Below are 14620 nucleotides of genomic sequence, written 5' to 3'. Positions count from 1 at the left end.
AGGAACAAGGTTTTAAATTGTAAGACATTTCCAGGGGCAGATGTGGACTGACCACAATCTATTGGTTATGACCTGTAGATTAAAACTGAAAAAACTGCAAAAAGGTGGGAATTTAAGGAGATGGGACATGGATAAACTAAAAGAACCAGAGGTTGTAAAGTGTTCCAGAGAGAGCATAAGGAAACAATTGACAGGAATGGAGGAAAGAAATACAGTAGAAGAAGAATGGGTTGCTTTGAGGGATGAAGTAGTGAAGGCAGCAGAGGATCAAGTAGGTAAAAACACAAGGGCTAGTAGAAATCCTTGTGTGATAGAAGAGATATTGAATATACTTGATGAAAGGAGAAAATATAAAAATGCAGTAAATTAAGCAGGCAAAAAGGAATACAAACGTCTCAAAAATGAGATCAACAGGAAGTGCAAAATGGCTATGCAGGGATGGCTAGAGGACAAATTTAAGGATGTAGAGGCTTATCTCACTAGGGGTAAGATAGATACTGCCTACAAGAAAATTAAAGAGACCTTTGGAGAAAAGAACATCAAGAGCTGAGATGGAAACCCAGTTCTAAGCAAAGAAGGGAAAGCAGAAAGGTGGAAGGAGTGTATAGAGGGTCTATACAAGGGCAATGTACTTGAGGACAATATTACGGAAATGGAAGAGGATGTGGATGAGGTTGAGATGGGAGATGCGATACTGTGTGAAGAGTTTGACAGAGCATTGAAAGACCTGAGTCGAAACAAGGCCCCCGGAGTAGACAACATACCCTTGGAGCTACTGACGGCCTCGGGAGAGCCAGTCCTGACAAAACTACCATCTGGTGAGCAAGATGTATGAGACAGGCGAAATACCCTCAGACGTCAAGAAGAATATAATAATTGCAATCCCAAAGAATGAAGGTGTTGACAGATATGAAAATTACAGAACTATCAGTTTAATAAGTCACAGCTGCAAAATACTAACGCAAATTCTTTACAGACGAATGGAAAAACTAGTAGAATCCGACCTCCGGAAAGATCAGTTTGGATTCCGTAGAAATGTTGGAACACGTGAGGCAATACTGACCCTACGACTTATCTTAGAAGCTAGATTAAGGAAGGGCAAACCTATGTTTCTAGCATTTGTAGACTTAGAGAAAGCTTTTGACAATGTTGACTGGAATACTCTTTCAAATTGTAAAGGTGGCAGGGGTAAAATACAGGGAGCGAAAGGCTATTTACAATTTGTACAGAAACCAGATGGCAGAGTAGTGGGACATGAAAGGGAAGCAGTGGTTGGGAAGGGAGTGAGACAGGATTGTAGCCTATCCCTGATGTTATTCAACCTGTATATTGAGCAAGCAGTACAGGAAACAAAAGAAACATTCGGAGTAGGTATTAAAATCCATGGAGAAGAAATAAAAATGTTGAGGTTCGCCGATGATATCGTAATTCTGTCAGACACAGCAAAGGACTTGGAAGAGCAGTTGAACGGAATGGATAGTGTCTTGAAAGGAGGATATAAGATGAACATCAACAAAAGCAAAACGAGGATAATGGAATGCAGTCAAATTAAGTCGGGTGATGCTGAGGGTATTAGATTAGGAAATGAGACACTTGAAGTAGTAAAGGAGTTTTGCTGTTTGCGGAGCAAAATAACTGATGATGGTCAAAGTAGAGAGGATATAAAATGTAGATTGGGAATAGCAAGGAAAGCGTTTCTGTAAAAGAGAAATTTGTTAACATCGAGTATAGATTTAAGTGTCAGGAAGACATTTCTGAAAGTATTTGTATGGAGTGTAGCCATGTATGGAAGTGAAACATGGACAATAAATAGTTTGGACAAGAAGAGAATAGAAGCTTTCGAAATGTGGTGCTACAGAAGAATGCTGAAGATTAGATGGGTAGATCACATAACTAATGAAGAGGTATTGAATAGGATTGGGGAGAAGAGAAGTTTGTGGCACAACTTGACTAGAAGAAGGGATCGGTTAGTAGGACATGTTTTGAGGCATCAAGGGATCACCAATTTAGTATTGGAGGGCAGCGTGGAGGGTAACAAGCGTAGAGGGAGACCAAGAGATGACTACACTACGCAGATTCAGAAGGATGTAGGTTGCAGTGGGTACTGGGAGATGAAGAGGCTTGTACAGGATAGAGTAGCATGGAGAGCTGCATCAAACCAGTCTCATTACTGAAGACCACAACAACAGCACAGCAACAACAACAATAATAATAATGCACTAATGAGCGAAGTGCTTATCAACTTTATCAATGCTCCATTACCCTGAGAATCATTTTCCCATAAAATGTGATACAGAACATACTGCTCTGTACTCTCTCAGTATTCAGTGCTCACTTCTCTGCACTGCTGTGTTTGGAGCCCGCTACAAACATCCATTTTTATTTCCATGAAGTCCGTAACAACTAACCAAGTAATTAGAAACATAGGCTGGAGTACATGTATGCCCATTCTCAACATTGTGTCTACCACACTAAGGTTTCTATATTTCTGTACTTTATGTGCCACTGGTGTTCGAAAATACTGGTGGAGAGCAGTTCAACACTGTCTTGCATTACCATTAGCACATTCACATTGAATATTTTAAGGATTTGGAACAGCAACTATCCTGCAATACTCACAGCTTACCTATTTGCGAAAATTTCTTCAGAAGTTCAAAATTTACGTTTCCTTGTACAGCAAAAGCTACTGAATTTAAATAAAATTTTGTTGGATACTGCAAAAAGTGTGAACAGAAACAAGACACTATTAGATATCGAAAATATTACTCCTTACTTCCACAACTTCCATCCCAGCTTGCACTCCTTTATCTGACTTCCCTGACAGCTCCAATTTTGCTTTCTGTTCCCTCTTTTTATTTAACATCTGCTGCGAGTGCTGCCAATTTTGATACACCTTGACCCTCTCATGGAACACTTCCTGAAAAATTATATAACTGTCACACACATATTTTGGTATAATGTTAATGTAATAAGTTTCTGTAATGATACTGATTAATTACATGCACATTAACAGAAAAATGCAAAAAACTGACATTTACAATGGGAAATCTGTCTTTGAACCAATCAGTGCATGATGAACACAGCACCTTGTACTACACGGTAATTTTTGTTTTTATGCAAACAAACTGCTGCCATAAAACATTGCTTCACTATATCAAATAAATATCCATTAATTGTGTATCAAAGCCTAAAAGCTAGGATTAGACTAAAATGTTGACTGAAGGCTTACAGTGTGAGGAGCCTCTATGTTGCCAACAGCATTGGTAAAATGGTAAAATAAGAACTCGTTTTATGCTCTTTTGGAGCCAGTGGTTCCTTCTACTGGCAGAAAAGTTGAAGGGGAAGAAAGAGGGCTGTACAGAAAGGACTGGAGAGGTTAGGTTCTCATCCCATTCGGCAATTCTCCCCCTGACCCAGCGTTCTTTGTGGCTTTTCTGAACTGTATCCCTTTCCCTAAATCTTTCCAGTCCTTTTCCTTCCCCTCCGGGCCACTGGTTCTGAAAGCTTGCTCCAGCAGTAAAGCAAAACCTTATGTCTGAAAATAAAAACCACTTTTACGTAGGAAACTAAGTACCAGTTTAACCACCTGTGAATCATCTGCTAACATTAAAGGCAAACAATCTGTGTGTGTGTGTGTGTGTGTGTGTTCCACTGCTGCCACTTCATGAGGAGATTTCTTATTTATCCATTTACAATCTACAGTATTGGTATGATCATGTCACCAGGTAATGAGATAACAGAACATGGAAGTTTCAAAATTCCTAAAATGCATGGAAACAGAATTTTTAATATCATTGAAGAGAGGTCTGAGATGGATTTAAACTGCATTTAGTTCACAACCTCTTCCAAAACAAATAAGTAATTGGGGAAGCACAAGACACACTAAACAAAAGCAGCCACAAACATGTTTACAGAAGATTCAGGAATCAATTGACTGGCATGTCCTTAGATCCTGTTTTGAACTCAGGTATTTAACAACAGAGAGAAAGAAGGAAGATAAACACAGTAGGAAGTTAGATATAGGTAAGTTACCAAAGAAAGATTCTAGAAATTTTCAGGTGCAGTGATAACCAGTATAAGTAAAAGCGTTAAATGTAATTGTGTAGAGCAGCAAATAAAATAATGAAAATTAGAAGTGAATAATCTGAATCACCACATCTCCTGAACTGGGAGTGTACGGTGCAACTATTTCCACATAGTGAACAATACTTATTGTATTGTATATTGTACTTTAAAAGCTATGGTTAAATCAATATTTCACCCAAATCTACATATTCAATAGTATTTAGTCTCCAGAAATATGAAGAATTAAAATTACTGTTTGTCCCATTTCCTGAAGTATTTATAAACTTTCATGTAGTGCCTATACTTTACTTCAGCTAATTCTTTATTAAGGACCAAGTCAGGAGAGACTGACTTTTCAACAATTTTTCTGAAACTGGCAATTAAAACATCAAACATTTAAGTGAAAAGTCTGCCCTCTAACAAAGACTTTATATTTCATGAAAGACATTCTTATACACCTATACCATCAGCTGCTGTCAAAAACTATTAAGCACCTACCAGTTTCAGTCTATATTTCCTGACACTGGCCAAAAAATTCATAATATACACTTAAGATTTTGACAGCAGCTGTTGGTGTAACTATATGAACAGGTCTTTCAAGAAATCTATTGCAGCTGTGGAGCACTATTTTACGGAGTATTGTGCATAACAGCTCGAAAAATCTTACCATGGAACACCCATTTCATTAATAACACCACACAAAACCATATATTTAAAAGTGAGATCTTTTTGGTAACGCAGTGACAATTATAGGAGATTTATTTCGAGTGTTAAGAGCATGCATACACAAGTTAGCCACTCATTACCTTTACAACTTGTCAGACTACAGCATATTTTTCTTCCATTAGGTAAGTGCCAACAAACATGAGACTGAGCAATTTACCTTTATTGCACCAAACAATGCGACATAGTCCTTCAAAAGCTCACAAAATATAGAGAAGTCAGAATTAGCTTGTTCGTTGTAGAGGGCTTCCACCTGCAACACAGAGTGACAGTCTATGTAGTTCTAAGATATATGACCAATAACAAATGTAATTCAGAAACACAGTATCACCCAGCAAGAATTGAAATGAAATAGAAATTTCTGGGAGGAATAGCAATAGGAAAAAAATTGAAGAAAAATCTTGTTTGAGTATAATGTGTAAATTTAATGTGGAAATGGCAAACCAAAATCAATAATACCAGGGTAAATATCGAACACACAAAACATATTGAGCAAAGATACCATGAAAATAGGCTAAACTAAAGACCGTGATACGGATCAGAATGACTGAGGAATTCAAAATTATGTAATCAAGTAACTAGAAAATTATTCTTAACACTAAATAATCTCAGCATTTTACAGAAAACAACTGTTAAAACAACACTTCAGTGCACTCTGGACAGCCAATTGCTGACAACTCATGATTTAGCCACCTTAACAAAGCATCAATTACATAAAATTAAGCATAACAGTCATCGTAACATCATAAGCTAAAATGAGGGCAGACAAATTTTTTCTGTTCTATTACGGTGTAAAATATAATCAATTAAAAACATCGAATACAGACATTATTTGAAACAAGCACTACAACCAGTTAACACTGACTGGAGTAGGACGCCATACAACAGATTCATTAAATTAGTACCACTATCTTTATGATAGGCAGAAATGTTATCACATTCTTAACCTCATTAACAACATTTTGTAATACAACCTAATTAAGACACTGCACTGACAAATTGTCCTGTATTTGGTAAGGTGAGGTGAGGTGAGGTGTGAGGTGGCCTGCACAAGCATTGAAAGTTGCTTCTGGGGGCATATTTTTCTGGTTCTTATATCAAGTTTGGGCCAAAGAGATTTGGATCCGCATATCTCCACCTGGAATCATGAAAGAGAACGGGGGGTATGTATCTGCTCCTCTAGCCAGACAGCCAGTTCATTCCCTGGGAGGTCCACAAAGTCAACAGAGCAGGCGGAACGGTCAATGGTAGAGAGAAGGTCATGGACAGCAGTGAACAAATGGTGACTAGAGTAGCATGGATCAATAGCCTCCAAGCTGCTCATTGAGTCGATACATACCTACTATTTTAGAACCATCAGCGTAAAAGTAAAACAGATACATTCTAACCAGCAATCCCACCCAATGGCAGATATCAGAGGAGAGACATTCAAAGAGGACAGGCTGCATGGGATGGTCAGAGAATCGTCAAACAGCAATTGGGTAAGAAAGCAGGGGAATCCCCACGTCTGTGAAGAGATTGTCAACACAGCTAGTGTGAAAGGCAGTGATTTTAGTCACACCCCATAATGTGTACATGGCAAATCAAAATCAATAATACCAGGGTAAATATTGAACACACAAAACATATTGAGCAAAGATGTGGAAGGAGCTACCGAGCCATCAATCTGACAACCATTATCTAGTCTGGACAAAACCAGAATGAGGTGAAGATGAAGAGCAGCACCCCCAAGACTGTGGGGCAGGAGGTGCAGAGCATTAAGCTTCCGCATACAGATAGTCTTCAGGTGGCGAATATGGGACAGCTTTTTATCAAAAATAAGGCCCAAGAAATGGGACTGTGCTACAACATCTAGGCATCAGTCACCTAAATGAAGTTCTGGATTGGGGTGTATTGTGGGTTGACGACAAAAATGCGTAACTTGTGTTTTGGAGGGAGAAAACTGGAAGCCTTGATACAGCACATGAAGAGACTCGTCAGATGGTGTCTGAGCTGCTTTAAAGCAGGTGCTACCGAGTGGAAGCTGCACCAGATAAAAAAATTGTGAACATGCAATGCTGGGGTAACCAGAGGGCCAACAGAGGATACAACCCCACTGATGGCAATGAACAATAGGGGTACACTTAACACAGAACCCCGTCCTTCTGAATCTGAGGAGTGGTGAGAAGTAACAGCTCAAATCCGGAAGAGCCAGTGAGATAAAAACTTATGGATAAAAACCTGAAGGGGGTGGGGGGGGGGGGGCTGTGAAAGCTAAATGTGACATCGCCAACCCAAGTTAAATGCATTATGTAGGTCAAAGAAGAACATGTAATGGCGCCAGCAGTTAGTGAAAGGATTGCTGTTTCCAATCTGAGTAAATGGTCAGTTGGAGATCGTACTTACCGGAATCCACACTGATACGGTGACAAAATGTCCAGAGATTCGAGTACCCACTATAATCTGAAGTTAACCATCCCCTTGAGCAATTTACAAAGTATGTTGTTCAGGCTAATCGGGCGATAGTGGTCTAGAGACATTTGGTTCTTTCCAGGCTTAAGGACGGGTATAACTATGCTGTCTCACCACTGCGAGGGGAATGCACTTGTGAACCAAATGCGTTTGAAGACCCTGAGTAGATGTTGCCTCTGGATTAGGAATCCGGGCCTGGGGTCATGTCATGTGAAAAGATAGGATCCTGCAAGAATTCCCATTCAGTGAAGGATTCAGCTTGATTGGGGTTGAAACAGAGGGAGGCTCAACTTGACGTTTCTGCTGGAGAAAGGTAGCAGGATACGAAGAGTTTGCTGATGCTGTCACAAAGTGGCCTGCAAGGACTGATGGAGCATTGAAGAGAGCACCCTGTAGGATAAGACCCTGGACAATTTATTGCCACTGGTGGCCCAGAAGGCTACGGAGCTTGTACCAAACGTGCACTGAAGAGGCATATATCCTCAGGGAGGAAAAAGTCACCCTCAGCATTCCTTTTTACTCTGCTTCATAAGGTAGTGAGCCATAGCACAGAAATGCTTAAAACTGATAAGGTTGGTCTGGGAAGGGTGTCCTTTAATCGCTGCAGTGCCTGTCAGCAGTCCTGGATAGTGACTGTTACATTCTTGGTCCACCATGGGACTGGTCGACGAGGAGGACCTTTGGATAGAGGGAGAGCAGTGCCAGCAGCTTTAACAGTGGCAGAGACTTCTTGCATGAGCGCATCAATGCAGTCCAAGGAGGAGGAGGAGGAGGAGGAGGAGGAGGAGGAGGAGGAGGAGATTAGTGTTTAATGTCCCGTCGACAATGAGGTCATTAGAGACTGAGCACAAGCTCGGATAATGAAGGATGGGGCAGGAAATCAGCTGTGCCCTTTCGAAGGAACCATCCCGGCATTTGCCTGAAGTGATCTAGGGAAATCACGGGAAACCTAACTGTGGATGGCCGGACACATGCAATCCGAGAGAGACAGGTGTTTAAGTGCGCAGCAGATGCATATAAATGCCAACTGGCTCTGCGGAATGCACAACGTGGGGGCGTGTCTGCTTGGCAACAGCAGAGGAATGATAGAGTCATTGGGAAGTGGTCACTGTCGCAACGATCTTCCTGAGGTAGCAAGGGAGGAGATCATGAGAACTACAGCAGAAAATGTGCCATTAGTGGCACTGAAATGGGTATGGAAACTGTCTCTGAGGAGACAAATCGAAGTCTGCAGTTAGTTGGTCAATTATAAGACCACTACTTGTTGATGTGGCACTCTCCCACAGTGTATGGCATGCATTAAAGTCCCCAAGAATGAGCTAAGGGGGGCGGTAGAGTCAACATAAGGAAGTGGTCTACCTGGAGGGAGATAGACACTGCATATGGTGATTCCTTGGGTCATTCGCACTCTTACTGCTATTGCTTCCAGATTGGTACAAAGGGAAATCCAGTCACCGCAAACCGAAGTACAGGCCCCTCCAGACGCTATCCCAGGCTGGGCCCAGTACTGAAAGACTACCTGATAAACACACAAGATTAGAGACTGGTCATCATGAAAGTGCATTTCTTGAAGAGCAACACACAATGCACAGTAAGAGGAAAAAAGTTGTTGTATATCTAGAAGGTGATGGTAACATCCGTTGAAACTCCACTGGATTATTATGTTGGGAGACTCCAGATTAGATATAAAGAAGCAAAGGGAAGGTCATGTCACAGGGTCAGTGGTCATCACCAATAAGGATGCGGTGACAATCATAAATGTCAGATTCAGGTTGCAAAAGGGGAGAATAGCACCTCTGGGGGCACCAGGGTGGCTTGTCCTGGGATGACCTCCTCCTGCAAGATCTGGAACCAAAAGATCAGGTGATGCAGATGGCAGAACGCAGGGATTTTCCTCGTGCAGTGGGTGGGGCCACAGTCACCACACAGAGGGTCCATCGTACAGTGGGAAGACATATGCCCAAAACACAAACACCAAAAGCACCTGATGGGTGGTGGGACGTAAGGCTTCACATGGCATTGGTAACACAACCTTGACCATCTCCTTGAAATCTGGAATAAAGGCACCTGTATCGGTGCGGTTTTATTTACTAACCTTCTGCACACAAACAAAATTAATGTCGCATCACTCCGGATTAGCCTGGATTTCTTCTTCAGTTTGCAGGAGGAGGTCCTTGGGGAAAATCACTCCCTGGACCATATTAAGAGACTAGTGAGAGGTAACAGAGACCAGAATGTCACCAAGGCAGTCGAAACAAGCATGAAGGGCTGCAGAAGAAGCTTTATCAACAGGGAGCCCAACTGCATTTTACTGAGAGACTCCACTTCGCCAAACTTTCTGCAATATTCTCCACAAAAAACAGAGGCTTTGTGGTGGCAATCGTGTTCCTGTCCATCCTAGTACAGACCAGGTAGAGGGGCAATTGCTTCATCCCAAGAAAACGAGCCTGGCCCTCTTCCCTGGGTGTAGCCAGGGGAGGCAAGGCTGCAGGGTCATACGAAACAGCATTCAATAACCCACCATCACTCAAGACGGACATTTCTAGCAGGACGGAGGGGAGGAAGGGGGAAGAGGAATTCCTGCTGTAGATGCTAGGGAGAGAGTTCTTCCCCAAACTTCTCACACTCAAGACAGAATTTAGAAGGGGAGATCAAGATGCAAGAGGGGAAAAGATTGAAGAATAGGTAAGAGGAACAAAACTGCAGGGAACACATGGAACCATGCAGATAGCCAGGTCGACAAATCAGAACATTGAGAGAGTGGATGGAGGGGGTGGTTGGATGGGGGAAAGGGACCAAACTGCGAGGTCATCAGTCTCATGTTCCCAGTAGAACAATTACCCACAGGAAAGAAGAAAAAGACGAAGTACGGCACAATAACAGGAGAAATGAAGGAGGACACCAAACACTACAATAAACAAAACAGGACAGGAAACCCACAGAGAGATGCAAGAAACAGGGACAGGAGATTGAAAACAAGAAAGCAGATTGCCATGGCTGGCTGACCATAAGAATAAAAGCCAGCCATACTGCAACACATTAAAACCTCCATCCTAAAATCCCTAGGGTGGAGGACACAGAGTGACAAAGGACATGTGCTAAAACTCAGATCAAATGATGAACCCATCCTCACGAATAAAACGTGAAACTAAAGCTGCTGTTGAGGCATTGACGCCCATCACTGAAGGTAAGGTGTTGGGAAAGTTGAAAGTCCGCCGCAGAGCAGCTAAAAGTGGGCAGTCCAGCAAGAGGTGAACGACTGTCATTTGGGAGCCACAGCGACACTGAGGTGGGTCCTCACAATGAAAAAGGTAACCACGTATGAGCCACTTATGGTCAATCCAGAGTCAATAAAGGACAATCGATTTCCTACGAAAAGCCCACAGGGAAGACTTACACACTTTCGCAGTCTCCTTAATGACACGCAGTTTGTTGTGCATACCGTTATGCCAATCTGTCTCCCAAAGCCAAAAAATCTTGTGGCGTGAGACAGAATGCAGGTCAGTTTCAGAGATGCCCATCTCCAAGAGTGGTTTCAGTGTAGCCCATTTAGCCAGCGTGTCAGCAAGTTAGTTGCCTGGGATTCCGACGTGTCCTGGGGTCCACACAAATACCACTGAACAACTGGACCGTTCCAGGGCAGAGATGGACTCCTCGATGTTCGCTACCAAAAGATTGCGAGGGTAGCACTGGCCGAAAGCTTGGAAGCTGCTCTGGGAGTCAGAACAGAGAAGAAACGACTCACCACAACAGGAACAGATGTACTGAAGTGCACAAGATATGGCTACAAGCTCTGCAGTGAATACACCAACTAGTGGCCAAGGAGTGCTGTTCAATATGGCCTCTGTGGACAAAGGTGAAGCCAACACTACCATCAGCCATTGAGCCATCATTGTAAACAAGTTCAGAGCCACATAACACGTCAAGAATCAAGAGGAAGTGACAGCGGAGAGCAGCGGATTTAACAGAGTCCTTAGTACCATGCAAAAGGTCCAGACGAAGCTTTGGCTAAGGTGTACACCATGGCGGTGTATGTGAATGGACCTCAAGTAGAAGTGGTAAAGGGAAGGACTCCAGTTCGGATAGAAGGGATCGCACACGAACCACAATCTTGAGCCCTGACCTGGGCCACCGATGCAGGAGATGAACTGCCACGAGTGGGAAAAGGAGACAGTAAGTCGGATGCTCAGGAGAACTACAAATGTGTGCAACATAACTTGTGAGCAGTTGTGCACGTCGGATCTGCAATGGAGGGACTCCGGCTTCCAATGGGACACTGGTCATCAGACTCGTTAAAGCTCCTGTCGCTAGGCGAATGCCACAATGGTGCTCTGGGCCGAAGAAACCAAACGCTGAGGGTGCCACCCAACTGTAAACCAGACTTCCATAGTCAAGGTGGGATTGAACACGAGCTCTGTAGAGCTGCAGCAGCATAGAGTGATCTGCATCACAGTTGGTGTTGCTCAGGCAAAGGAGAGCACTGTGGTGTTGCCAGCACTCCCACTTAAGGTGACGAAGGTGAGGTAGCCAAGTCAATCGGGCATCGAAAACCAGTCCCAAGAATCTATACACCTCCACTACAGTGAGTGTATTGTCATTAACATAAAATTCAGGTTCAGATTAACAGTACAACACTGACAGAAGTGCACGACACACGACTTTACGACTGAAAACTGGAAGCCCTGGGCTAGAGCCCATGACACCCTGTAGGTGCTGCTCAGCAACACCAGTACTAAAGGAGCAATACGAAATGCCAAAGTCATCTGCATGCAAAGAAGGGGAAACCAACGCCACTATAGCTGCTGCTAGGCTATTGATGGCCACCAAAAATACATATACACTCAATACAGAACCCTGCAGAACACCATTCTCCTAAATACGGGGGGAACTATAGGAGGCACCAACTTGGACATGGAAAGTACAGAGCATCATGAAGTTTTGGATAAAAATCAGTAGTGGAACCCAGAGACCCCACTCATACAATGTGACAAGGATGCGATATCGCCAGGTCATGTTGTAAGCTTTATGTAAATAAAAAAAAAGACGGCAACCAGGTGTTTGCATCTGGGAAAGGCTGTTCAGATGACACACTCGAGGGACAAGGTTATCAGTGGTAGAGTGACCTTGGCGGAAGCTGCCCTTACATGGAGCCAGTAGGCCACGTGACTCCAGGACAAACTGCTGACACACCATACATTCCAGCAGCTTACAGAGAATGTTGGTGAGGCTGATAGCTATCCACATCAAGCACCGGAATGAAGGTGCTCTCCCGCCATTGCTATGAAAAGATACCATCGCACCAGGTCCGGTTGAAGATGACAAACAGATAGCTTTTAGTCAGACGAGAGATGGTTACTCATTTGACTGTGGATCCAATCCAGCCCAGGAGCTGCATTGGGGCAATGTGCAAAGGTGCTGAGGAGCTCCCACTCTATAAATGGGGCATTGTAGGGTTCACTGGGGCGTGCAGTGAACGAAAGGACTTTTCTTTCCATCCGCCGTTTGAAGGTGCAAAAGGCTCGGGGGTAGTTCTCCGATGCAGGCGCCTGGGCAGAGTGCGCTTGGCAATAGTGTGTCAGAGAGCATGCCATTGATGTTAATGCCAAGTACACCTGTTGGGGTCTGGTACCGAAAAAGACGTCTGATATTCATCCAGACTTGGGAAGGTAACATATGGCACCCAATGGTCAACATGTACCTCTCCCAACACTCCTGTTTCCACTGTTTTACAAGCAGGCAAACGCAGGCACGAAGCGGCTTAAAGGCTATTAGGTGCTCTAGGGAAGAGAGCCCCTTATGTCACTGTAGAGCTCGCCGACACTCTTTAATTGCCACAGCGACTTCCGGCAACTACCACTGGACTGTCTTTCGACGGGCACACCCTAGAGAACGAGGGATCACATTTTCCATTGCAAAAATTATCCTCTTAGTGACCTGCTCAATCACAACATCGATGACACCACATGGGGGAGATTCATTGGTGACAGGAAAGGTGAAGGCTACCCAGTCTGCCTTGTTTAAAGCCCGTAGGTGTCTGTGGGCATGACACCGGGGGAGTGACAAAGACGGGAAAGTGGTCAGTACCACACAGGCCATCATGTACTATCCTGTGGATAAATAGGAGTTGTCCTAGGCTGCAAATTGATACATCAATGGCAGAGTAACTACCATGAGCCACACTGAAATGTGTGGCGACCCTAGTACTCAAGTGGCAGCGGTCGAGTTGAGGCAGTAAACTTTCGACACCTCTGCCATGGCCACTAAGCATGGTGCTACCCAACAAGGGGTTATGGGCATTAAAATCTCCCAAAAGTAAGCAAGGTTTAGGGAGTCGATCAATCAGTGCAGCCAATACATTCAGGGATACCGCACCAGCTGGAGGGAGATATACGTTGCAGACAGTTATTTCCCGTGTCGTCCGTATCCTGACAGCCACAGCTTCAAGAGGAGTTTGAACGGGCACAGGTCCACTACATACTGAGTTCAGGACAAACGCAAACTCAACCTGACACTTATATTCACTACGGTTCTTTTAATATCATTGTAGTCGTGAAGGGCAGGGGTGCGCATTGCTGGGAACCAGGTTTCCTGGGGGGCAATGCAGAAAGCAGGTGTAAAGCTTAACATTTGCCATAGCTCAGCCAAGTGGTGGAAACAAATCACCGCAGTTTCGCTGGAGGATGATGTGATCGTGAGACTGGGAAGGCATGGAACACTCAATAAGGTAGTCTACACCTCCGGGTCACCTGCTTATTTCCTGAACAGGCTATATCAATTGTGTCTGAGGGTCTGGCGAGATCTAGGTACTCAGCAGACGCCAGAATCTTCACCTCATCCTCAGACACAGAGCTTTTAGGCAAGAGTGGTGTGGGTGTCACTGCAATTTGCTTGGTCTTGGGGGGGGTCTTCTTTCTGGATTTCTCTAACTGATCCTTGGGTTTCTCTGGCTGGGAGGGCTTCTCTGCTTCAGTATCCGGGACTGAGGATGGTCATGAAGCACTACGACCAGCTGCTTTTGGGCACTTCCCCACTAGCAGAAACCTGGGAAGGGAGTGACCCAAGGGACCCCTTCCTAGTGAGAGGAGCTGAGTAAGACTTACGCATCTCTAGCTGATAAGTGGGGACTGGTGATCCCAATGGTTGGGGAGACGGTACTCCCGAGGTAGGTGGTGCTGGAGGGAAGTGCCCCCAACCATCAAGAGGGCAGGTGTAGCCTTCCAGCTCAGAGCAGACTGGAAGTCACGGAACTGATGGGGCTACAACTGTTCTCATGATGGTGGCATAAAAGTAGGTCATAGCCACAGACTGTAGGTGCTCAAATTTCCTCTTGGCCCCCGTGTAGGTCAGTCGGTCCAGGGTGTTGTATTCCATGACTTTCCTT

The 14620-nt window shown here is 44.0% G+C and overlaps 1 protein-coding gene across 1 annotated transcript in view; it reads right to left on the bottom strand.

Moving 5' to 3' along the window:
- Positions 1-14620, bottom strand: part of LOC126272695 (sorting nexin-2) — a 50387-nt gene that overhangs the window by 19228 nt on the left and 16539 nt on the right. Inside the window, exons 8-9 of the mRNA XM_049975722.1 lie at positions 4949-5041; positions 2774-2917 (exon numbers count right to left, since the gene is read on the bottom strand). Coding sequence (XP_049831679.1) covers positions 2774-2917; positions 4949-5041 — 237 coding nt within the window. The remainder of the gene's footprint in view (positions 1-2773; positions 2918-4948; positions 5042-14620) is intronic.

Source organism: Schistocerca gregaria, chromosome 5 (genome assembly GCF_023897955.1).
Source record: "Schistocerca gregaria isolate iqSchGreg1 chromosome 5, iqSchGreg1.2, whole genome shotgun sequence".
NCBI classification, from domain to species: domain Eukaryota; kingdom Metazoa; phylum Arthropoda; class Insecta; order Orthoptera; family Acrididae; genus Schistocerca; species Schistocerca gregaria.
The sequence above is the reverse complement of the archived record's forward strand: the minus strand, read 5'-3'. Positions and strand labels throughout refer to the sequence as shown.